The sequence below is a fragment of the Gymnoscopelus microlampas genome, assembly GCF_963454915.1.
Source record: "Gymnoscopelus microlampas genome assembly, chromosome: 1".
Lineage (NCBI taxonomy): Eukaryota > Metazoa > Chordata > Actinopteri > Myctophiformes > Myctophidae > Gymnoscopelus > Gymnoscopelus microlampas.
This window is the reverse complement of record NC_139962.1, coordinates 25,368,311-25,393,562: the sequence shown is the minus strand read 5'-3', so window position 1 is coordinate 25,393,562 and position 25,252 is coordinate 25,368,311. Positions and strand designations below refer to the sequence as shown.

Sequence of the window (25,252 nt, the reverse complement as noted above, 5' to 3'; positions counted from 1 at the left end):
TGTTAGCCATTAGAGAAGGTTGATCTTGGAAGTATGCACTAACTTTGTAAAGCCTTCATATCCAATTTATGTTGAGTACATTTTACTATTAAAAAAAGTGTCATAACCTGTACAACAGGCAGAGAAAACAATATAGAAAGCAAATGAAGCAGTTAAACTAATACCTTAAGTGTTCTGTGAGATAATTAGCTTGTTCAAAATAACTAGTGCTCAGCCTCTGACTGATTGAAAGGGGAGAAGTGTGGTACTGCTGTTCAGGGATTGGTTTACAAACCTTGTATACAGTCACATTTAAAGTTAGGTTTTAGGTACTTTATGTCTCCTGTATATGGGTGGTGAGCGAGGATCTACAAGGCAGACGACTTGCTAAAATGGACTGAGGACAGGCCTATCTGCTTCATGTGCATCTCATGCTGAATGGGTGAGACATTTTTAACCCAGAGTAGACTCAGATTATTATTGCTTAACCCATTCAATATACAGGAACGCATACTGTGTCATTTTAGATTTTTAGCTATAACCATTATTTTATTCTTGTAGATCTGATCTTTTTTTGGAAAATCGTGAAAATTTGTGTCAATCTTTGAATATAGTATATGTTTTTTAAACATTTTTAACTCAAATCTTTGCTTCTGGGGATTCTACAAATAAATCCTAACAGTTATTTTTTTAAACTTATGTTGCTATAATGTCAGTGGTTCTCAAACTTTTTTCATGTCAAGGACCACCCAAAATGATATGTATTTGGCCGTGGATCCCCATCTCAAAATATTTTGTTCCAGGGACCCCCAGAAGCAAAGATTTTAGTTAGAAATGTATAAAATACAAATATACAAATATATTGAAAGATTTGCACACATTTTCACAATTCTTTTTCAAAAATAGCAAATCTACAAGCTCATTGTACGGCACTCGGTGCCGCGCCATGAGCTTGTATATCTGCTATTTTTGAATAGACAAAGAAATCTAAAATGTCACAGATGCGTTCCCGGATTGAATGGGTTAACCGAAGCTCTACATGCAATGGTTCAGTTTTTCTAGTTTCTTGTTTTTCTGTCTTTTTCCTGACGTCAAAAGTGAGGTCGTAGCATTGCGGGCCCCAGGCGGCCTCCAGCCACTCCACGGTGTATAAGGAAGATGGACGACCTACGTTCTGCTGAAACTGTGGAGCCCATACCATCTGTGTTCTAGGTCACCAGCACATGTTTCTAATCAAGCCTTCCACTCTCCATGTCTTCATGCTTTACTGAGCTGGCACGTACAGGCCAGATACATTGAGAAAGTACCATAGCCTTTACATGTGCTCCCCAGAATGTGTCAACTGTATACGCAAAAGTTACCATATGGGTGAGCATGTCTGCTCTCACGTACAGTATGCTTAGGTTGTAAGTGACTTTATAGTTATGTAAGTGGAAATAGGTTTGCAAGAGAGCCATGTGTGTCAATGAAGTGATCTGAAATGTTACAACTTTTTCTTTGCATCCAGGGCCGTGTTAATGTCAAAATGCGACCTAGGCAACGGACAATTTTCGGGCCCCCCCCCCAGCGCACATGCACGCGGCGACCCATGCGCGCGCTTTGCGCGCGCGAAATTTTGCGGTTATTTCGCGGATTGTGGCCGTTTTTGGGCGTTTCTTTGTTACTTTATTTCGGTTTTAGGGTTAGGGTTAGGGTTAGGTTAGGCTTATGTTATTTAATAAAAAAAAAAAAAAAAAAAAAAAACTTTTTTAAAAAAATATTTTTTTTTGGGGGGGCATTTTTCGGCCCCCCCCCCGACAAGACATAGGCATGTGCCTACATTGCCTGTGCATAAACACGGCCCTGTTTGCATCTAATATCATCAAGCAGAGGTGGTAAATGTGTTCCTTTATGTAGTAATTGGTACTGACAATATGCCGCTTGTGGAGGGGGCAGGAACCTCTAAACCTTAGAATGTTCAACAATGTGTATGAAGGTCGGGTCGGCACGTGCACACAGCTATGGGGGACAGAATGGTGCAACTACGCAGGCCTGGCACCAAACAACATGCAAACAAAATATCTAAAATACTCAATATAAAATACACACCACTGAAAACCCAAAGGTCCCACAGCGCAGTACACAGAACGGAGGCAGCGTAGCAAGGCGGACACGGCCTTATACAGAGTCACGCACTGTCGACAAAAGAGAGAAGAGCAGACTCATAACACATCACCATCCAAAAACACCCCAAAATATATGTCTAGCACCTGCTATAACCGAGCCTCAAATGCCACTGACTAATAAATCAAATAAACAGCAACACACCAAACAGGGTAAAATAACAGTGGAAAACAGTCGGTCTCTTCTTACAGGTCTCTTTTACAGACAAAACACATTAGTTGCCAGCCAGCCCTACTATTACAACATAATGCAAACACTGTATTCAAATCATCATTAAAAAGAACATAAACAGCATAAAAAGCATACTGTAAACCTACTTTGCTTTGCAGTGACACAATGCAAGGAGCGGGGAAGAATTCCAGCACCACAGCTACATGATGAAGACATAATTAGGAAACTAAAAATGCATTAAAATACACAAGGATACACATACAACACATAATGTGTATACTGTTTTACCAGGTCTCTCACAGCACAGCAGTTCATTGGAGCTCACTTTATTTGTGAACTGGAATAAATACACTTGAATAAGATCAAATAAAACATAGTATTTAAGATTATGTTGACACAAATGAAAGTGCTATTTTGGCAAACATCCATGTGCCTAAACGTAAACAAACAGTAGACTAGTAACAAACAAAGGCCACCAGTAGCATTAGCCGCAACAAAAAAAGGGTAGCGTTCACCTGGATTCCCACATAGTAAGTGCTCTTTTAGAGGATCTGTACTTTACCATATAGTATGTATATTTGTGTCTACTTTCCCTAGACTGCACAGACCTTTTTATCAACTAGATTGTCAGGCCTTCAAATCCAGTCCTATATTGCGCTGATCAGAGTAATGGTTACTGAGCTATGGCCATTTGAAGTGTTAAACACTGCTTTAACACTGCTGTAGTTTTTTGGTGTGACGATTCTTTTCTTTTTTTATGATTCAATGTTTATTCATTTTTCAGTTATACACAAAAAGTAGAATGTAAACAAAAGGAGAATGTTAAACACCAGAAGCAGACATACAAATAGACAACAAATGCAACAAAAAAAACACAACCAATAAAATACAATACAATACAATACAATACAATACAATACAATACAATAAATCACATAAAAAAAATAAAAAAAAACAATGCCAGATGATCCTGGGTATTTCCTTTACATACATTATATTCAATGAGGTAAAAGGGGGAAAAAAAGAATAACAGTATGTTGCGCTACCACCACATCTCAAGTCCTGTTGTTAGCAATATACATTATATAGCCTCCCCACTTACGGATGTATTTATCCAATCTGTCAGACCTGCTATAGGTCATCTGCTCATAAGCAGCTGGTGTGACGATTCTGATGTGAGACCCCTGAACAGTGTTTGAGCCACGTTTGGTGCGGATTGGAGCAACTGTGTGCCTGTGTCCCCCGGGGGCCCCTGGTTTGACTATTGTCATGGCAGACGCCTGAACAGTGTTTGTGCCAAAGTGCACCTGTGGCACCCAGGGGCCCTGCGGCCCCTGATGGGAGCGACACATGGCACCTGGTGTGACTATTGTCATGGAAGACCCCTGAACAGTGTTTGTGCCGCAGGTTTGGTGCAGATTGGAGCAACGGTGCGCCTCGCAAGTCTGCATGTTACGTTTGTGACGTCCATCCACTGTCCACCCATTAGGCAATTCTAATATAGGATAATCTGGTATGATAATATCATGCCCGTTGAAGTAAGATTTCAGCATAGTTTTCTACTGTATACTACAACTCCAACAGGACTTCAGAGAAAAACTCATTCATGTCTCCTTTGAGAACATGTGAGCCTTTCTATGGGAGAAACATTATGGAGCCAACTTGAAACAGATGGTATGACATCATCGAGCCAACGAGATTGATAACCTTGCACACTGCTATAGAATACTAAGGATTCTCTTATATCTGTTAACTCAGGTGAGGCAGGGTGCAGACCTAAGATATGTTGTTAGGGGTTAAGTTTGCACGTTTTGTAAGTTCATACAACCTATTATAGATTTGGTTACCAATTGTACCAAAATGTATGAATTTCTGGACAGAGCCACATTAAATGCACATGTGTGCCTACACTCTTTATTTATTATTTTAACTCTGGCAGCATATTTAGCCTGGTCAGTATGTTCTTTTTAATGGAGAAAAAGATGGAGCTCTCCCCACCAGAAGGGATTATGTTTGAATTCATTAGCCTGAGGTCCTGAGTAGAAGCCGAAGACTAATGGTGACCGTGCCTTTGCTGTCAAGGCTCCTTGACTCTGAGGACCTGCCTGAGGAGTTAAAGCATGTTAAATCAGTCTTCATTTAGATTCCTTTCTAAAACATACTTAATTTGTTTTTTTTTAATGAGGAGCCAATTATTTTTTACCCATTTTGGCTCCAAATTTAGTCATTATGCCAATTAATTCCTCCCCACACATTTCTGTATTGCTGTACCATACTGGCTCACCTGCCAGTGAGGAGCCCCCACCAGGAGGATGCAGTGTCAGCATCAGTGGTGTAAAGTAACTAAGTACATTTACTCAAGTACTGTACTTAAGTACAATGTTGAGGTATTTTTTACTTTACTGGAGTATTTCCAATTTTCTGTACTTTTACTTCTACTCCACTATATTGTACTTTTACTCCACTACAATTATTTGAAAACTTTAGTTACTAGTTAATTTGTAGATTTTGATTATTACAAAACATACATTACTCCCTTCAGCCCTATATACATTTTGGCCATTTGAAAATAGCCGATCCACAAGCTCACAATGAGCTTGTAGAGCTGCTATTTTCAAATGATTTTTCTACATTTGAAAACTTGTGAAATGGGACATTCTGCACAATGAGTACTTTCTACTTTTGGTACTACATTTTGATACTTTTACTAAAACTTTTACTATGTACATTTTAAATTCCGGACTTTTACTTGTAACAGAGTATTTTTACATTGCAGTATTGATACTTTTACTTAAAGGTAGGGTAAGTGATTTTCTTTGGTTAAAATAAGTGTTAAATAGCTCTATATTCTGATAGTACTCATTGCTATAGTGTTTGTTCAGTATTGGGAGTCTCCTTGTCTCTCCAGCTCTTTATTAAACAGAAAATGCATTTTCGTTTCAGTTTCAGCTTCATTTCCAATTTTATCCAACCAGGACAGAGAACCTAATCAGGATATAGATTAAACAAGTGAAATTGGAAGTGATGACACTAAGAAATGAGCAGACAAAATTGGAACTGGAACACTATAAAAACGAAGCTTGAAAATGTACTTTCTCCTGATTGGCTGAGATTTTGACACCTACTGGAAAATATATTTTCTGTTTATTAAAGAGCTGGAGAGACGGGGAGACTCCTGTTACTGAACAAACACTCTATAGCAATGATTACTATCAGAATATAGTGCTTTAACCTTTTAACAAAATACTTTTTGTTTTAACCAAAATATATCACTTTACCCTACCTTTAAGTAAAACATTTGAGTACTTTTTCCACCACTGGTCTCCATCCTACTCCTCCCGCTCCACATTCACAGGCATCATCCCAGCCTGTAGGAGTTCATGTGTGCAGAGACCAAGATCATCCTGCCTGCACAAGGACACTTCGCCACTAACTCTTCTGGGGGAGCCAGGGATCGAATTGGAAACCTCACGGCTTCCATTCGGGCGCTGTACCGGTCCCTCTACCCCTAAGCCAGTGGTTCTCAAACTTTTTCATGTCAAGGACCCCCAAATTGACACACTATTAGCCCACGGACCCCCATTTGAAAAGCTATGCCAGGGACCCCCATAAGAGACGATTTTTACGGCTCTAGCAGTGATTCTCAACCATTTTAATTTCAGTGACCCCCAGTTTGACATGCATTAGGCTACGGACCCCCATTTAATGGCATTTATATCTCTGGGACCCCAATTTATATTGTAAAATCAATGTTAATTTAACTCTGAGAGTGTCCAAATGGAACCAAATGGACCCGTTAGGGTCCATTTGGTTTCATTTGTACACTCTCAGAGTTACAGACCCATAAGGGTCCATTTGGTGCCTATCCATCATTTAGCTGGGGACCCCCTGGAACCCCCTCAAGTACCCCTGGGGGTCCCCGGACCCCACTTTGAGAACCAATGCCCTAAGCCACTGCCACCCCAGCTGAAATACTGTCTTTGTCTGCCGAGAGTGAATGAAATTTCAGCGTAAGAACATTTGAGGCAAATGTCATCAAAACAGAGAGAGAAGGCATGGCTGATTTAATGGCAGCATTTACTTTTACTTTTGATACATAAATATAGTCATGTAATATTAGTTAATTACTTTGACAAGTTCATATCAGATACTTTAAGCCTTTACAGAGTCATTTTCTATAGTACAATAGCTCTACTTTGACTTAAGTGTGGCTCTCAGGTACTTTTTTCACCACTGCATAAGCACATGATTTCCCCATCAGCTTAGATCTGCAGGCTCTGTGATTTAGGAAGTGTATGCTGGAAATCAACAAAGGTTCCATGTTCTTATACAGATGTTGCATTCTGTGATTGCTTTTTATGTGTAATTTGTGAATAGAGTGGGTGACTTCACTTTTCCCCAACCACTGCCAATGGCCTGACAGCAGTACACCCACTGAGGTTAGTGTGCCGTAACATTTCACATGCAACCAGAGGGATTCTGGTTGCATTTATACTATTTTTGCATTGGTGTTGGGCGGAAACCTTGTATGTCCAAAACCTTTCAGGAAACTTTCCAGGAAATGGAAAAATGAACCTCTGTTCCCAATATAGTTATTTAGTCACAAGCTCTTGTTAATATTTTTCATTGGTTAAATATGTATAAAACCCACAGACAGACGGCTATTTTCACTACTTTTGCGTGACACAATACGATGAAGTATTAAATAGGACATTTATTTATGAAAAACATAAAACAGATATAGGATTCTGTCCAACAGTGAATATATACTTTTTGAAGAATAAATACATTTAAAAAATCTTCACATATTGCTGTAAAGGATTTAAGCTGAGAAGTGGCGTTGTCATTATCAGCTTGTCACTACAGTATATAATATGTTTTACAGGTGCACATATTTAGTACAAAATAATATTGGCATTCATTTAAGCTCATAACAGTAGCCTATACATGGTAAATCTTATGTGACAGGTAATGCTATTACCTACTTCTGTATAAGGAACGAAGGCAGCTGGGAAGCTATAAAAGGGAAGACGAGTTTGGGAAACAAAGTATGAGGCCTTCCTTTCTATCACAAGTCTAACTTAGTTGCGGAAGGAGGACTTAAAGTTAATTTAGTATATTCTCTTACCCTAAACACTGATGCCAAGCAAACGCCTTCACTATCGTAATGTAACGTCACATATTCCTGCATTTTTAATCCTTGTCTTAAAAATTAAGACAATGATTAAAAATGCAGGAATATTTAAGGCTTAAATCTTTGTGTTGTGCGCTAAGGTCCAGGTATTGGCCTCAAAGAGGGAAAGATTCGTAGGCGGTTTGGATAAATTAAATAGGGCCCATCGACCCCTACTGACCTCTCAGGGCCCTCCAACATACCTCATTTTGATCTAGTTCTTCTCTGTAATCATTGTCCTCCTACCAGTTCTGTTTAATCTGTTAACTGTTTTTGACTTGTCTGACAATTGAAGTTTCCTCATTGTTATACAGTACGGTAGTCCTTCCTGTGAAATCATAATCTGCCAGTGCTGCTGGAATAAGGAACTAAACTTCTCAATCCTCTCAGTGCAGGCTCACTTCATCAACCTTGAAGTTACTATGAGAAAATCAATTTCTGGCAGTACAGAATATATCTTAACATAATTATGTTATCTATGTACTCGGAAACGATGTTCTCAAAGAGAGAACATTTTATGTCTTTTGCATTTGGTGATTTATTTAACTAGACCTGTGGCCTTTGGGCACCAAAGTTGGGAACGATGCAATACCCGTTATATGCCAGAGTACCCATTGTAACCGTCTCTCTGTCTGTCTGTGTCCCTTTTGTGCCCATATGTCTGTCTGTGTCCCTTTTGTGCCCAATGCCCATATACATGGAGATCTGTCTGTCTGTCTGTCTGTGGCCTTCTTATGCCCCTATATGGAGATCTGTATATCTGTCTGTCCATGTCTTTTTAATCGCCATATATGGATATATATTATCAGTATATGGCCATATATGGGCATGCCCACATATGGGCATATCGGGGGGATCTGCGGCTCTGGAAAGTCCTTGACTGTGGAAAGTGGACTGACATACAGTAATCAAATGGTATTTGTGGGGAAATCGACAGGTGTGGGGAATTTGGCAAATCAAGCTAAGGCTGGGGTTGCCATGGCAATCAATTGGCTTATTTGGGCCACAGCCAGAGCCTTTTCTGGCGGTTCTGGACAACCGTCTGTCCGACCGAGTCGACGCCGAGCACTGCACTCTGCGACGTGTGTGCCGAATTTGAAGTCGGACGGTCGAACGGTTCTCGAGATACGTGGATTACAGACGTACAGAGATTCGGTGCATTTATTGTAAGATTTGAATCATGAGTTTTCTTGTGAACAGGACTGGAAGAATTACAGGGGTCTCTCTTCCTTTGAGTGATGCTGGGCCCCTAATGAAAGTAGCAGAGGTGGATCTGCATACTTTCACTGGTAGAGTCATTAAAACCAGGATCTACACCAACCCCCATGCATGCAGCATGTCTTACAGTACCTCTGTCTCCTCTCTGTCCTTGTTTGCTCTGGGCTGAAAGTCCCTGAAGCACCACCCCATCCTCATTGATGTTTCATTCCCTAACAACAACTTTCTCTACTTCAACATTCATCAATACCAAAACCTAAATAGTGGCATCTCTCTCTCTACATTGTCCTCAGAAGTGCCCTCCATCGGCGTCTCCAGTCATCTCGATTCTCCATACCGTACATCTGGCTGGCTCGTTTGTGCTTAGTTTCCACTCCAGCATCTTTCTTTAGCACACCCATGTAGGTATGTGTATAGGTGTGGGACGTCCTCTTGATCGATGCCCATGTGTTGGTTCCCACAGTATAGGCATAGAAAGAACTCTGCAGCACTGATTTAATGGGTCTAACTCTAACCCATCAAACAACCGCATGCAGAATGTGAAACCATCTGAACCTGCTCCTGACCATGTATCTGATTAGAAAAACCAAGCTCTCTAATGTGATCTAGACATAGTTTGGGCTTGTCTGCATACTTTGCATTTTTTGGGGTTTAAATTAGACGTTGCTGGCACTGAAGTCTAATGTGAGCATGTTGTATCAAATGAGCTGTGACTGACAGACAGGACAACAGACCCAACATATCACCCATAAAGAACAAGCAACGTCAAAACACTTAATACTTAATACTCAATAAGAGTTGACTCCCCCATACTTGTAGAGGGACAAATGACCATTAGTCAGGGGCTCACCATGCTGTTGGCGTAGGTAAGTTATCACCCTCAGAACCTCCCACCGGAATGTCCAAGACCTGTGGAGGGACAGCTGAATCAGAACAATGGGTGAGCGATGGATCTCATTTCTAAGAGACAACTGGTTCGCAAGGTGACTGGCAGCTTAATTGAAGGCGTATACAGTACACTGACAGTGTTTTCACCTTTCCCTGGTCGGACGGACACTTGGGGGCAACTGTGTCAAATGGATGGTCTAAGATAGAAACAGATAAATCAACCTGCTCACCCCACTTACGTTTTTGTACGTGTGCAAGCACACAGGCAGGGAAAATGGGGACCCGCTCTCATTCTCGCCGGCCTCATCTAGGTCGTTGGATGATGCGAGGTTAAAGGTTAACTTGGCCTGCATGCAAATAGAACGTGAATAGAGAAGGGAAGTCAGAAAATGGCTGAAAGAGCTCAGAGACTTGAATTGGAGCAGATTCTGTCTGTCTGCTAGATGGAGTTGGTTTGAGGCGGAGACAAAACTTAGGCTACTCCACAGGCTGATTTAGCACCCACATCCCTTACATCTGCACCACTGCCTGGTAGTGATGATTTGCACAGGCACATAGAGTAGGTCAGAATCAACTTTGTCACATCACAGGTTTACAGGTGTAAAGAGGTGGGTGAAATTAGTTTTTGTGCAAGCTCCATCATTTTGTAGTTTAATCAGAACGGAAAAAGGGGGGAGGGTAGAGAGAGGGAGAGCAAGAAGAAAATAAAGAAGAAAAACAAAATCAAAGATATCAATACACAGCACAAACAACTACAGGTATATACATGAGGTTAAATATAAGATGCAAAAAGTAGCAATGCCCAATGACCCACATAGAATGACCACATGAGGCAAAACCTTTCACAAGGCAGATTCACAAGGATAAGTAAAATCCACATAGAGGAACAAAAAGAGTCCATTCAAAGGAAAGTGTTCCAGTTGACAGGCCAGCCTGGTGACAGGTGGTGATCAGGCCTTGTTCAACAGTCTGGTGGTAGCCGGGTGGAAGCTGTTAAAAGATCTGGTGGTCTTGAGATAGATCTTCCTCCCTATTGGGAGACAGAGGTAGACACTTGTTTTAATACCTTGCCACCATATTAACTGTCCAAAACAAAGCTGGTCTACCTTGCTGCAGTGTAAATTGACTGGTAAAGCCAAGACATAATGCCTCATGCCGACAGTCTAAATTATTTAGTTAAGGCTGCCATGCAATGTTCCTATGAGTTGGTGCCAGAGGCTTACATGCGGCAATTCAGATTTTACAAAAGAGCGCCAGCATAGTCATCTGTTGCCTGAGGAGAAATTAGGCTATTTTAACCAGGCGTTACCAGGTGCTGCAGTGAAATTATATTTACAGTATTTAGAAAACACAGGTGCACAGGTGTTACAAAAACACAATAATAACACAGCAGCTAGAAAACATGACAGAACAAAAGCCTGCCTACCTTCCAGTGGCCGAAAAGTACAAAAGTGGCAACCACCCCTCATCTTGTGTGTCTTAACAATAATTCTCCAACGTAATGAATTATGTACAGAGACCTCTGTCTTATCGGTTGCAAGGCAGGTCATTACAAAGTTTTCTCAGTTTTTTACAAACAAACAGGTAATGTGGATGAGATAGAATGGGCAGAGGCAGACCCAGGCCTTTTATCTGCCAGCAGACGGATTTGATTGGTCGAGTCAGAAGAGCAGAACCAGAAAATGGGAAGTTAAAGCACAATTGGTGGAAAGGGACAGGTGATGGGTTGATTGGGAGTAGATGACAAGGTGATTGATGACTAAGTGCCTTTAGACAGATAGCGTGAGAGACAGACAGAGGAGGACAGCACTAAATCATTGGGTGGAACATAACATACTGGCTTTCTGGTCTCAGCTCTTGTGTAAAAGGAACCTGCCTGCCCCACTAATTTAATTGGTTAACAGTAACATGACAAAACATACCGTAGTCAATTCAAATAAAAGTTCTCATACAATACAATCGCTTTCATACAAGATCATCTGTAGTACAGTGCAACTTTATCCATATATCTAAGGCAAGTTTCATTAACATTTATTTAAATGTTAGCAAAATAAAGGTCCTGGCCAAGACAGGCAGCAGCACATTTAACATGGCTGTAGACAGAGAATGTACTATAACACAATTACAGACAAAGGTTGTGGATTAAGGCTGAATATACATTTGGAAAACAAACGCTGGAGAATTACCAATTTTCCTAATGATTACCTAATTACCTAACTGCATCTATGGAAATTAATGACAATTAACCAAACCAGTAAAATAGTTGATGGAAAAACACAACAAATATGTTTAGGAAGATTGGAAAGGAAATCTTTGTTAATTATTGAGGTTGAGCAAGAACAAACCCATTGTAAAAAGAGATAATAGGCCAATTAGCATCCTGTGAAAAGCAGAACAAAATGTCAGACTCTGTAAGTAATCGGCAGTCTTGTCTGGTGTCTTTTGTTAAATTAGTTTACCTGTCTGGAATCCAGCTATAGATGTGACAGACCATTGGCAATGGTTCAGTCTGTTGCCCAGAGACCAAACATTGCGTGTTTGTCTATGTTGTCTGTTCTTCTTAAACCCTTAACCACTGCCTCTGACTTTGTTGAGTCATTAAGAGCCGATCGCTTGGTGTTATGGTATCTATGTGCATCTTGAACAAACTCACAAAAGCTTCAGTTCTTATATAAACGATTTTAGACATATGGTTTCCAGATAATCCAGTAACTTGAGCTGCTGTATTTAAACTGCAGTTGTTCTGCCAGTTTTTTTTTTCTTTTACTCTTCTTTTTTTCTGCTGTTATGTTGAATAAATTACCAGAGCTCTATTTCAGAAGAGATACAGCAAGTGTAACCGGGCCGTGGCCCGGGTTTGGTTTTGAAGTTTTAACCTATACACACACTTTAAATACTCAAAACTGAAACAGATTCTTAATACACGTGACAATAATGGGACTGCGACAAGGATTTTCCCCCAAGATTACAATAGTTTTTATTCAACAATTCATCAATAATTAAAAGTACTTTATGTATAGAATGGTTTAAAGATCATTTAAAAATAGACACTATATACTCTTGATACACTACTAAAAACTGCAATAAGAAAAGGGAAAGGGAGTACCACAGGATGGTAGGTTGTAGCCACAAGGAAGGGGGGGGGAATTATGGCCTAGCACGACTAGGTGTCCTACACACACACCCTAAGAGGAGAAGCTAAGGCATTCAATACATTAAAGCAAAAGCATGCAAAGAAGGTTGAGTGCAAAATACCAATGAGTAAGGGGGGGGGGGGGCACCGCTGTGAGCCTAGCCACCTAACCCGTCCAGAGGGCCACTTGCTCCACCAATCCTGTAGCACTCAGAAACAGAGAGAAGAAAAGGTTATTATTCACCGTAATTGAGTATAAAAACAGTATAAGAGGAGCTTAAATAGTTCTTGGGGGAAATAATAGTAAAACTGAAATAAATATAAAACAAAACCCAAACATAACAAAACAGCAGTGGCAGTCATAGTCTACAAAAGAAACAAAAGATAGACATTAATACACTGTAAAACAAATCTATTATATACAAACAAATTAATGACAATTACCTCTGTCTGACTATTGAACACAACCCATGTGGAAGGTACAACACAGGAGAGCAGGAGAGTCACTATGGAGCAGGGCCTAAAGTGTGACAAACAAAGGGTCAGCCTCAAGCAGGTAAAACATACATGTACTTTCACCTACTACAATATACACCTACCCGGGGCATTGCACCGAGCAGAGGCAACCTGCTACAACAGGGATCGAAGAGGGAGAAGCCCCTGCTCAGTGTGGCTTTTATAGTGAACCAAACAATTTGGAAAACAGGAAGTGGGAGGGGATGTGGCATGGCTATCTCCACAGTAGCCTAGGAGGGACATTTCCTGACTGGCTACACAAGCACATGAATTCCTAAGCCTTGCTTGGAAAGAACTCCCTGGGGTATTGTATTGGTAATGCCTAAATTACTTTCTGATTTTACCAGCATAATAATAACAATAACAATGATTTAGCAGGCAACCCATTTCCTGAAGGCCTGTGCAGAAGATAACATTCTCTTCTCTATAGTACTTCTTCCAGTTGAGAAACACAACCGAATTAAGTCCTTCTTATCTTTTGCAGACCGTGAAAAGGTTGGTCAACTCAAATGTGTTGTCACATCACAGCTTTACAGGGGTAAACAAGTGGGTGAAACTCTGTTGTACAAGCTCCATCACTGCAGTTTTAAGAAAGGTGAAAAGACATAGAGAACGAAAGAAACAAAAACTGTGAGCAGTGGGAAATTGCATAAGGTGCATGATATATACTGCACATTAAGGTAAATCCTTATATCATGCTTTTATTTCATTGCTGTAACTCCCTGTACACTGGGCTCAGTAAAAAGAGAATGGCGCAAATACAGTTGATATGAACTAATTCTAAGAAATGCAACCATGCACCCATCCTGGCTTATCTCAGACTAACTAGAGTTTCAGAATTGATTTTACTGATGACTTTTAAAGCCTTGCAGGTTCCTTATTACAGTTTAGATAATATGCTGGTCCAATATGAGCATGAGTGCAGCCAGATATGGCCCTCCTGGTTGTGCCTAAAATCACCTCATCACGTGGGGTGACCAGGCTTTTGTGGCCCAGCACTTACAGCTTTGCAGCAAGCTAGATGTCTATAAGAGGGTCGGTCTTTGTCCGGAGCTATTTTCGCAAACCATTAGACTGATCAGCGGCCAAATTTCTTTTGCACATTGCCAGTAGGCTACTTTTGATTGACTGATTGAATAATTTATGAACAGTTTGCAGGAAGTACAATTACGCAAGCAATACAAAAAAGGATAACACAAAAAAAGCCTTGATGGCTTGTTTCCATCGTGGTCCTATACGATTTGTTTTCACATAATGTTTATACGTTTTGAAGTATCCAACTTTTATTTTGTAATGAAACTTAATGGGGGTTGGTTTGGGCTGAAACCTTGCCCAAAAGTGGTGTTATACGTCCTAGAATAGATACTGTACGTCAAAAATGACATCATTGTTCTGGTTTGAGAATTAAATGTTGTCTGGATGGATGAAGTTCAAGGTCCAATTTTACAACCTCCTTGGCATGTGCCTTACCTTGTAATTCACTTGATGAGGTAAGATTAGGAAGCTAATGAAAATGGTGTGGAAAAACAACGGTCTCTGAGAGCTCTAAACGACATGACTGAAGTTCTAAAACATTCTCCACATCCCATCCCCTGTCTCTCTCCTTTCATGTCTGCTGCCTTTATCCGTTTTTTTTTCACTCACACTCTCTCTAGCAGCACACACATGCATGCAATTGGGACATGGCTCACTGGAAATTGTGGGAACCAACAGTACTTCTGTATAGGTGGCAGGGATGACACTTTGGCATTATCATAATATGGTAATGCGCATATTGAAGAAATAATATTTTCTGAATCATCTCTTTCTCCTTCATTTATTGAATCACTTTTTAAAGTGACTAACTAAAACACCTGTTAAACCTGTATACATCATTGACCGGGGTCCCCCAGTGGTGTACTTTGTCCCCTCCTTTTTTCCCTTTACAACAAATCCTTTCGTCAAAAATACAAGCTTGCAATGTGTCACGTTATGAAGCTTGTAGATTGGCTATTTTGGCTGAACGTTCATCTATTTTACCTGAATGTTCATTGTTCAGCTAATTTGACAGAATAGATTTTTTCTTTATAAAAAATCTTTATAAAATCTCAGTTTGTGTATGGATGTGCTGTAGGTTTGTGTAAATCAATGTCCTTGTGTGATTAACAGACTGTTGAAGAATGCAAACTAATACTAATGTCTGAGAAAAAAATCCAGTTATTTGAATGATCATTATTAATTAATATTACTTTTTTATCCTTTATTAGACAGGACAGTGTAGAAAGGCATGCTTCTCACATCTGGCTCACACTGAGTCCTCTTGCATCATTAACCTGGTTTAGAACAGCATTAACCACTGACAAAACATGTTTAAATTTGATAATGTATGATAACTAGTTTAATCTGTACTAAAGAAAGATCTAAGCCCAAGGTATCCCTTTGCAACCATCTGACTTCCTGTGACACATTTCCAAGAAAAAGAGGGAGGGTTCCTGAGGCAGACAGCTAAAAGGGCCTGGGAAAAGGGATGTTCTACTACAGTAAAGAAGACAAGGAGGAGGTTTATATAAGAGAAAGGGAAAAATCAACTGAGAGAGAGTGTGAGGGTGAGAAAAGGAGAGAGAGAGAGAGAGAGAGAGAGAGAGAGAGACACACACACAGAGAGAGAGAGAGAGAGACTGAACAGGGGAGAAGGAGGATTTCTTACACAAAAGTTTGACCTGAAAACTCCACACAACAAAAAGGTAAGAAAATATATATCACGTATCTATCTAACCAGTGTTCACATGAACAATCAATAGTAGCAGGGTTAGAAATGCTACTTGATTAATCTAATTGGTTACTGATTACCTGCATAATTTGCTTGATTAATCATGACATTTTAAAAGTGCAATCAGTAATGTCAAAGTCATTAAGTACAGCAACATTAAATGAGCAACATGGAGAATGCAAAGATTTTCATCATCTACTTACGTTATGAAAATGAATAGTTCTTGTGATCAGACAACTCAAATCCCATAACATGTAATCTGTTACTCCATATACTGTATCAACCTTGAAAACTAGTTATTTTCTCTCAGCTACAGTACGTTGTTCAAAATGATAAGTTATTGAATATTCAAAGTGAAGCAGTCTGTGGGTATGAACTGTGTGTGTGTGTGTGTGTGTGTGTGTGTGTGTGTGTGTGTGTGTGTGTGTGTGTGTGTGTGTGTGTGTGTGTGTGTGTGTGTGTGTGTGTGTGTGTGTGCGTGTGCGTGTGTGTGTGTGTGGGGGGGGGGGATGGGGGGTGCGTAGTCCGGTGTTTGGTCAGTAGATGCAGAAATGTTTTAGAGGTCCCTTGACAAATGGTGATTGCAAACACAGATGTTGTAATCTGAGTGGGGTTCTGTGCACACACACACACAGCCATAATGTTCTTTCACTCTGCGTGGATCTCTGTTGTACTGCATTCAACTGCTCTGAGGCCTCACAATGAGACAGTAAGGAAAGAATGCTTGGACACTGAAATGTTTGTGGTCTAGATTTGGACAATCCATCTGATCAGACTGACTACTTACAGTATATTAAAACTATGAGAACATTAATAGGTCTAGAGTTTGTGTTAATTGTTTCAGTTAAAAAGTGCATTGATCCCTGAAACCTTAGAAACAAAGCATCTACAGCATGTAAAATGTCTGAAAGGTTCAAAAAGCAGATGTGCTTTGGAATAAATCATTGAATCTTGTGCTTGCTGTGGATATTCATTTCAGTATGACTTTTATTGATCTGTTTTAGCACCTTCATCTTTCAGAGGTCGCCAGAGGTTAAAGTGCAGAGGTCGTAAACAGCGGTGTGCCAGAATGTCAGCCTGGCCTCTCATTCTAGTCGTGGGAATCACCTCTGCTGCTGTTGTTACAGCTCAAGGTTGGTCATGACATTTTACACAAATAATTACGATTAATGATTTAATTGTGTTTTTGTCAGTGAACATTCGAACATAGAAATACAAATTTCTGTTTGGCTTTTAGGCTTCATAAACGTCCATAGATGTTGCACAGAAAATATAACAAATAACAGAAATATACAATGAAATTACTAACATATTTAATATTATTATACTTTCAATTTATTTTTTAAATAGTGGAAATACTTGCTCGCAACCTGTTGCATTGAGACTTGTAGGCAATTTTAGTTTTTGTTTTGAAAATGTAAGAACATTTTTCAACATGAAAACGATTAGGGCGATTATGACAATTATGCAAAATGATTGCGATTATCTCAAATAATTGCGACCAGGTGATTATGTAATAATTGTCTCCCCACAGTCACACCGCTGTCTCGCATTTGTCTTGGATAGGCACAAACAGGGACATTTCACCTTGGGAATGTCAGTATTATCATATAAACACAATAGAAAACACGTATTATTGAATCGTAGAAGGTAGTTTATATAACATAACCTGGAAACATTTAGAAACATCGCCAATGAGTCAGGACCCTGATTTTACATCTGAAGGCACTTCAAGGCAGTAAATTGGAACGACCAACAAACAGAGACTCCGTTGTCCTGACATGTAGTACAGAGTCCCAGCACAACCTTTGAATTGGGAGTGTGAAATGAGGACTCTGGGAAATATTCCAAAAACTGTATTACTTACAAAACAGTCTGTCAGCATGAACACTGTGCATTCATTGTGAAATTGTCAACAGCATACCTCAATGTGCTCACAGACGCTGTCTGACTGACGGTAGAAAGAAACCTTCCAAACTTTAAAAATAAACAAATAATCACACTATGATTAACATAACTAAGACCATTGATGTTTTACGTTTCACTGTCAGAATTCACAAGAATGTCTCTGTTAGCAGTGTGTATTTCCAAAGTATACATGGCAGTGGACCAGCAAGTAATTGCTGGACGCCCATTCCCCGTGGCCAAAACTACAGTTAAAACATTTAGAGCATGCATACAGTATGATAACACTCATAGCTCATGATTTTCCAATGATATGCATTATTGTTATTATGATACTTTCAGGGAAATACAATTTACAATTTTCAGTGTTATTAAATTATCCCTTGAATGAATGAACATTATATGGGTTAACCAATGAGGTTTGTGTGTCTTATAGGAACATGGAGAAAAGACAGTTTATCAGGCCCTGCTGTATACCATTCTGAGGGTAACTTTCACCTTCCACTCTTATAAAACCAGACACATGGATTGCCGTCCCTGGGTTTACTGTGACTTCTGTCACAATACATACATGCAATGTTATAACTAAGACAAAGGCAATGAAATTAACTCTTGAGGTTTTTAGTTTTTAACTATTTCTATGATCTGTTTCCAGACGACTATGAGTGGACAACGTGGTTCAATGTTGATCACCCTGGAGGCCGCGGAGACTATGAGCAACTGGAGGCCATACGCTTTTATTACCGTGCCCGGGTCTGTAGTGCTCCACGAGCTCTGGAAGCTAGAACCACTGACTGGATACCAGCCCGTAACACTGGGGAGAAGGTCCACGCTGACCCCCACGTGGGCTTCTGGTGCCTAAATGATGAGCAGGGGCCTGGACGCAACTGTTCCAATTACGCAGTCCGGTTCCTCTGTCCCAAAGGTTGGTCTCTTCATGGTCCTACAGTAAAGTTTGGTTTAATAGAGCATGGTACAGGACATTAAGCTGTATGTAAAAAGTAGGCCTATATGTGATATTTTAAGTCCTTTATCCAAATGCTGCATCTTTTTATATGTCTGTCAGTGACAATTATTTTTGATGATTTCAGTGCAAAATACCTTTTGAACAGAACTATGAAAATGCTTCATAGTGCCTGAAACTGAATTAAATTCAAACTGACATCACTGACATTAGAACCATTATGAGTGAGTGAGTGTGATGCTTTATTTTCCTTTAGATTTTCCTCGTATGACTAGTCAGGGGACCTGGGGACCCTGGTCAGACTGGAGCTCATGCCCAGCCCTGTGTGGACAGGTGGGGGTCCAGGTACGCTCCAGAAGCTGCCATTCCCAGTCTCTGCCTTGCAGTGGCAATAAAGTGGAGGGGAAAGCATGCAATGGACCTGACTGCCCGGGGACAGGTAAGCTAACTTCAGATTTTCATCTAATCTAGAGTTTGCTAATGTTCATGAATTATTATTATTCCTTATGGGAATAGTCATCCCACACAAAAATACACAACATAAACTGCCGTGTTATGATGATGGTGTATTTTGTTGCCTTTTAGATTGCTCTTTGCAGTGTGTGACAGGAAAGGTGAACGCAGAGTGCGATGCCTGTATGTGTCAAGAACACACAGTGTTGGGCTCGGTCCGTAGTTCTGGAGGGCTCACGGCTGCAGGGGCGGCCATCCTCCGTGCCGGGAAACTCCTTACCCTCACTGACCACAATGGACACTTCCGCATCCCGGGCATTTGCCCCGATGGTAACACCACCCTGATGGTCAGCCTCCAAGGCCATGCCCCATACACAGTCCTTGTGCCCAACAGCTCTGAACGCACCTCTGTGCTCAGTGTCCAGCTAGAAAGAGCAGGTACTGTACTGTAAAGGCTCGTATATACTGTACTGTATAACGCATCTGAGTAATTTTTTGATTTGAGCTATAACCATTATTTTATACTTTGGCTATTCAAAAATAGCAGATCTACAAGCTCGTGGCGCGGCACCGAGTGCCGTGCTACGAGCTTACAGATCTGCTATTTTTGAGAAATCGTGAAAATGTGTGCAAATATTTGAATATATATTTTAAAAAGTTTGTAACTCAAATATTGCTTCAGGCTGGAACAAAATATTTGACAAATGTTCGCTTAAAGATATATATTCAAAGATTTGCACCCATTTTCACATTAAAAAAAAATAGATCTACAAGCTCATAGCACGACACTCGGTGCCACGCTGTGAGCTTGTATAGCTGCTATTTTTGAACAGCCAAAGAAATCTAAAATGACAGAGATGCGTTCCCGGATTGAAGTAAGTAAGTACATTTTATTTGTAGAGCGCCTTTCACAGACATCAGAGTCACAAAGTGCTTCACAACAATAAAAGCAGAACATGTCAATAATGGGTTAAAGAAGCAAACGCATCATTTCATTTGTAATTAGGCCAAAGTATTTGAATGCAAGAAACAGCACTTTTGTAAATGTGCCTCATAGGGTAAAACAATGTAATGTATTTAGTAATTCCCAGCCCAGTCTTTTTAAAATGTATGTATTTAGCTTATATTGTGAAATGATGCTGTGATCCCTCAGAGAAACCTCATGTGTTGAAGAACCCCGAGAGCAAAGTCAGAAGAGAGGGACAAACTGCTGCCTTCTGCTGCAAAGTGGCAGGAACACCCCAGCCAGATCAGTATCAATGGTGAGATAAATCACATCAGACATACTGTATCCTCCACACAAAACATCAATTATACAATTTGACAATACATTCTATACAAACCCCATCATTCCTTATTTTAACTCCGCCAGACAGGAACGGCCAGGGACAGAGATTATGTTTTTGCATCTACTGAACCAATCAGTGCCAAATTTCTTGGGCAGGCTGCCAGTGGGCCAAGGAAGTCAGTCTATTTTCAAATTGGCCTCATGGTGGCCAAAAATGCCAATAAACATGAACCAATCACGAAACAATCGACCACGGTTGTTTATTAACAATTTCTTTACCAAATTAGGTACAGAAGGATCTCGGTGACAATGAGCGTCAAACAATGCGATTGATATTTCATAGGCTACTGTTAGCATGCAATTGGCTTCCAAAAGGTATGTGGGGGGGGATCAGATTTTTTATTCTTTTTTTACATATAAGAATAGGTTCAATAACTGTGGCTTGATAACATGAGAAAAAGAGGGGAAGTCCGCACACCGTTTGAGCTCCCAGTGGGAGAGTTTTTTAATTTTGTTAGACAACGTTTGGACCGTAGCCGGTCTTCATCAGGTCTAGACGTTAGTCTAGTGACAATGTGGTGCACAAGAAAATTCGGTCCAGCCTTTTGCGAGATTAGCTCCGGACAGACAGACACACAGACAGACGGACGGACAGACAGTCCCTCTTATAGACGGCTAAGCCTCTTGCAGATCCATGGCGTAAGAACTACATAATAGGCCTATATAAAGAATGCAACATCCAATCAACCCCAAATTGGAATCACATGTTAAGGGGCCTCTTTTGTGCACACCTCCTAAAGTACTTTCAACCAGGCGCCACAATTGCGCAAAGTTGAACCGTATGTCGTAGAAACGCTGTCCCCCCCAGCTTTCTTGGGTCCTCCTGACTGCTGCAATGTGACCCACAACTTCCACAGCCCTGGGTAGGCCAGATGACCTGATGGAAATATGCACTTCACTGAGCACATCTTTGCAGTTTTCTAAAAACTAAAAATATAAGTCAAAGTCAAGATATGATATAGTAAATACTGTACATGCTTTTGTTACCCAACAGGTTCCATAACAACAGTGTCCTGGAGTCACAGTCTGATAGCATGTTGGTTCTTAGAGACCTGCGTGCTGATCAGGCTGGAGAGTACTACTGCAGAGCCAGTGGTCCAGCTGGAGCCATCAAGACCAAACCAGCCACTCTCACTGTCCTAGGTCTGCTCCTCCTACAGTCAAAGTGGCACATCACATAACAGAACACACACATATAGGACTAAACAATATGTGAATCTGGAAAAGAAACATTATATGACATGTGGTTAACAATAGTAACTAAAGTGCAATACGATGAAACATATTGAATGCCCTAAAATGTGAATGAGGTGAGAATAGGCATGTGTACCAGTTTTCATTTCTGTCTCTCTCTCATACAGGTAAAGACAAGCCTTCTTGTAATCCAAACCCTGAGTCCCACCTCATCCGTCTTCCTCACGACTGCTATCAAAACAGCACTAACTCGTTATACTATGACGTAGGCAAGTGCCCCACGATCACATGTGTGGGGCAGCTGGACAATGGGATCAGATGTAAGGACAGTGTGGATTATTGCTGTGGAGTGGCAAAGATGGAGAAGAGGCAGCTCACCTGTCAGGGATACCAACTGCTCACGATGGTGGTTACAGAGTGTGGCTGCCAGAAATGTGTGGACACCAAGGCCATTGTTCGTGGCAGAGCCATTGCTGCAGATACTGGGGAGCCCATGAGGTTTGGACATATCTACATGAATGGAGTCAGAGTCAGCCGCACCGGCTACAAAGGTACCTTCTCCATCCAGGTCCCCCCTGATACAGAGAGGCTAGTGTTGACCTTTGTGGACAACATGCAGAAATTTGTCAACACCACAAAGGTGCTCCCATTTAACACCAGAGGGGGCGCCGTCTACCATGAGATCAAGCTTCTGAGGAAGAAAGCTCCAGTGACCCTCCTCTCCACAGAAACCAACTTCCTGGAGCTAGGGGAGGTGGAGGGCCAGGAATCTATGGTCCAAATCCAGATTCCTCCAAACTCATTCTACAAACAGAACGGAGAGGTTTTTATGGGTAAGGTTAATTCCAGTGTCACTTTTCTAGACCCCAGAGATGTGTCCACAGCCGCAGCGGCCCAAAGTGATCTAAACTTTGTGGGAGAAGAAGGTGACACCCTTCCACTGAGAACCTATGGGATGTTCTCTGTGGACTTCAGCGATGCTGACGCTGGTGAGCCGCTGAATGCAGGTTCAGTGAAGGTATTCCTGGATTCTGACCAGGTGAAGATGCCAGAGCACCTCAACAACATGAAACTGTGGTCCCTTAACCCTGAAACTGGCCTGTGGGAGGAGGAGGGCAGTCTGCAGATGGAGAAGAAAAGAAGAGGGAAACGGGAGGAGAGAACCTTTCTTATAGGTAACATGGAGATCAGAGAGAGACGTCTATTTAACCTGGATGTCCCCGAGAACCGAAGGTGTTACGTCAAGGTGAGGGCCTTCCGCAGTGAGCGCTTCATGCCCAGTGAGCAGGTGGAGGGAGTTGTTGTCAGCCTTATTAACATGGAACCCACTGCTGGTTACTCATCTAACCCACGTGCCTGGGGACGCTTTGATAGTGTCATCACTGGCCCCAATGGAGCATGTCTTCCTTCTTTCTGTGATGAACAGAAAGCCGACGCTTATTCTGCTTACGTCATGGCGAACCTCGGTGGAGAAGAACTAGAGGCAGTTCCATCTACTCCCAAACTCAATCCTAACCTCATTGGAGTACCTCAGCCATACTTGGGAAAGCTGAACTACAGGCGGACTGACCATGACGACGCCAGGGTGAAGAAAACAGCATTCAACATCAACTTGGCGAAGCCGACCCCCAACACAGCCGAGGAAGGCAATGGACCTGTGTACTCTTTTGAGAATTTGAAAGAATGTGAGGACGCTCCGTTTAGCGCAGCACACTTTCGCTTCTCCAGGGTGGAGGGAGACCGCTATGACTACAACACCGTACCATTCAATGAAGATGACCCTTTGAGCTGGACAGAGGACTATCTGAGCTGGTGGCCCAAGCCTATGGAATACCGTGCCTGCTACATCAAAGTGAAACTCAACAGCCCCCACGAGCTCAACGTCCGGTCCCGCAATATGGGCGGCACCCACCCCAGGACAGTGGGCCAGCTGTATGGCCTCCGTGACATTCGCAGCATCCGTGACTTGGACCAGAACACTGTGTCAGCAGTGTGCCTGGAGTTCAAGTGCAGCGGAATGCTGTACGATCAGGAGCGTGTAGATCGCACCCTGGTGAAAGTGATGCCACAGGGAAGCTGTAAGAGAGACAGTGTCAATTCCATGCTTCAGGAGTACCTGGTCAACCACCTGCCCTTAGCGGTCAATAATGATACCAACGAGTTCACAATGCTGGCCCCCCTTGACCCTCTGGGTCACAACTATGGTATCTACACTGTGACCGACCAGGATCCCCGCACAGCCAAAGAGATTGCCCTCGGACGATGCTTTGATGGCACCTCCGATGGCACGTCCCGTGTCATGAAGAGTAATGAAGGTGTAGCCCTGAGCTTCACATGCGGTGACAAGGAGGTGACACGCCAAAGTGTGTTTCAGGCCTTGCAGAATTCCCCTGGACAATCGGTGACAAGTGTGGTCAGAGGAGACAGCAGGCAGAATCGCCGCCGACAGAGAGGGGGGTCCAATGCACTCCGCAACAGTCGTAGGCGCAGCACTAGGAATTCTATGGCCAAACGTACACAGACAGCAAGCTAGGGAGGAAAATACCGTAGGTTAGGCCTCTATATTAGAAACCGTCTCAACAGTCAGCATGGTCATGTGGATTTGTTAGCCTTCTTGATATCAGGACATACTTATATTAACGTAGTACTAAAAGTTACCAATTTAGGTGGATATCATTCTGAAATATTTTATAACTGAAGAGACCTAACTGCTTTCCCAGGGATCCTGAGGGGATTTTTCTTCCTGTTACAGTATACATCTTCATCTGTACTGTGATATATTTACTTGAAATTGTAAATAGAGTATTTATTACACATCATTAAAGTTTGTAACCACTGAGTTGGGTCTAATCCCTATTAAATGAAAAACAAAACAAAACACAAGTCATGTTTAATTAGCAGCTCATTATGCATTTGCCTTCTGGGCAAATGAAATATGACTGTTATTTCAGAGCTAGCTGCTGTCTGCCTGGAAACTTCTACAATGGGATATCATGCACTGACAAAATATACCATTTTCTCATCACCGTGTTACCATTAATAAGAAAATCACATTTGACCCTTTCAACCAGAGATTTATTAAATTACTGGAGATGCATATAAAACATTGCAGATGCTGGTATCTTCCAATGTAAATAATCCAATTGTCCTTTTAACATTTAAACTGGTCAATTACTAGAAAAGAGGAGAAATATGCCCCTTCCTACTAACTGTAGTTCATATGAAGACATTGTGGGGTGAAGCCCCTGAGCCCCCGCTCCTCATCACACTTGATACAAGCCTGCAGAAGCAATGATTAGGAGACCAGTTGAAGCAAGTTAACCAACTTGCCTGATCCATACTTTGTCTGCATTAGTAGAAATCAAATTAGTAAATTACATGTTTCATGCACAAAAAAA

General features: G+C 41.3%; 1 protein-coding gene across 3 annotated transcripts; it reads left to right on the top strand.

Annotated features, from left to right (window-relative positions):
- The first annotated feature begins 15,838 nt into the window (after positions 1–15,838).
- cilp (cartilage intermediate layer protein, nucleotide pyrophosphohydrolase) lies at positions 15,839–24,774 on the top strand. 3 transcript variants are annotated; one of them, XM_084069002.1, is made up of 9 exons: positions 15,839–15,964; positions 16,995–17,123; positions 18,332–18,382; positions 18,551–18,820; positions 19,116–19,298; positions 19,445–19,750; positions 20,466–20,574; positions 21,655–21,803; positions 22,022–24,774. In XM_084069002.1, exons 2-9 carry the CDS (start codon positions 17,060–17,062, stop codon positions 24,385–24,387), a joined length of 3,498 nt encoding a protein of 1,165 aa, XP_083925128.1. In that variant the 5' UTR covers positions 15,839–15,964; positions 16,995–17,059; the 3' UTR covers positions 24,388–24,774. The 3 variants fall into 3 exon arrangements, with proteins under 3 accessions (XP_083925128.1, XP_083925127.1, XP_083925129.1); XM_084069001.1 differs by having other exon boundaries at positions 15,846–15,964; positions 17,011–17,123; XM_084069003.1 differs by lacking the exon at positions 18,332–18,382 and having other exon boundaries at positions 15,846–15,964; positions 17,011–17,123.
- The last annotated feature ends 478 nt before the right edge of the window (positions 24,775–25,252 follow it).

Coding starts and splice junctions, on each gene's coding strand:
- cilp (XM_084069002.1), top strand. CDS start 17,060: ATGTCAGCCTGGCCTCTCATTCTAGTCGTGGGAATCACCTCTGCTGCT. Junction 18,821..19,115: donor CCGGTTCCTCTGTCCCAAAG/GTTGGTCTCTTC, acceptor ATTTTCCTTTAG/ATTTTCCTCGTATGACTAGT. Junction 21,804..22,021: donor AGCCACTCTCACTGTCCTAG/GTCTGCTCCTCC, acceptor TCTCTCATACAG/GTAAAGACAAGCCTTCTTGT.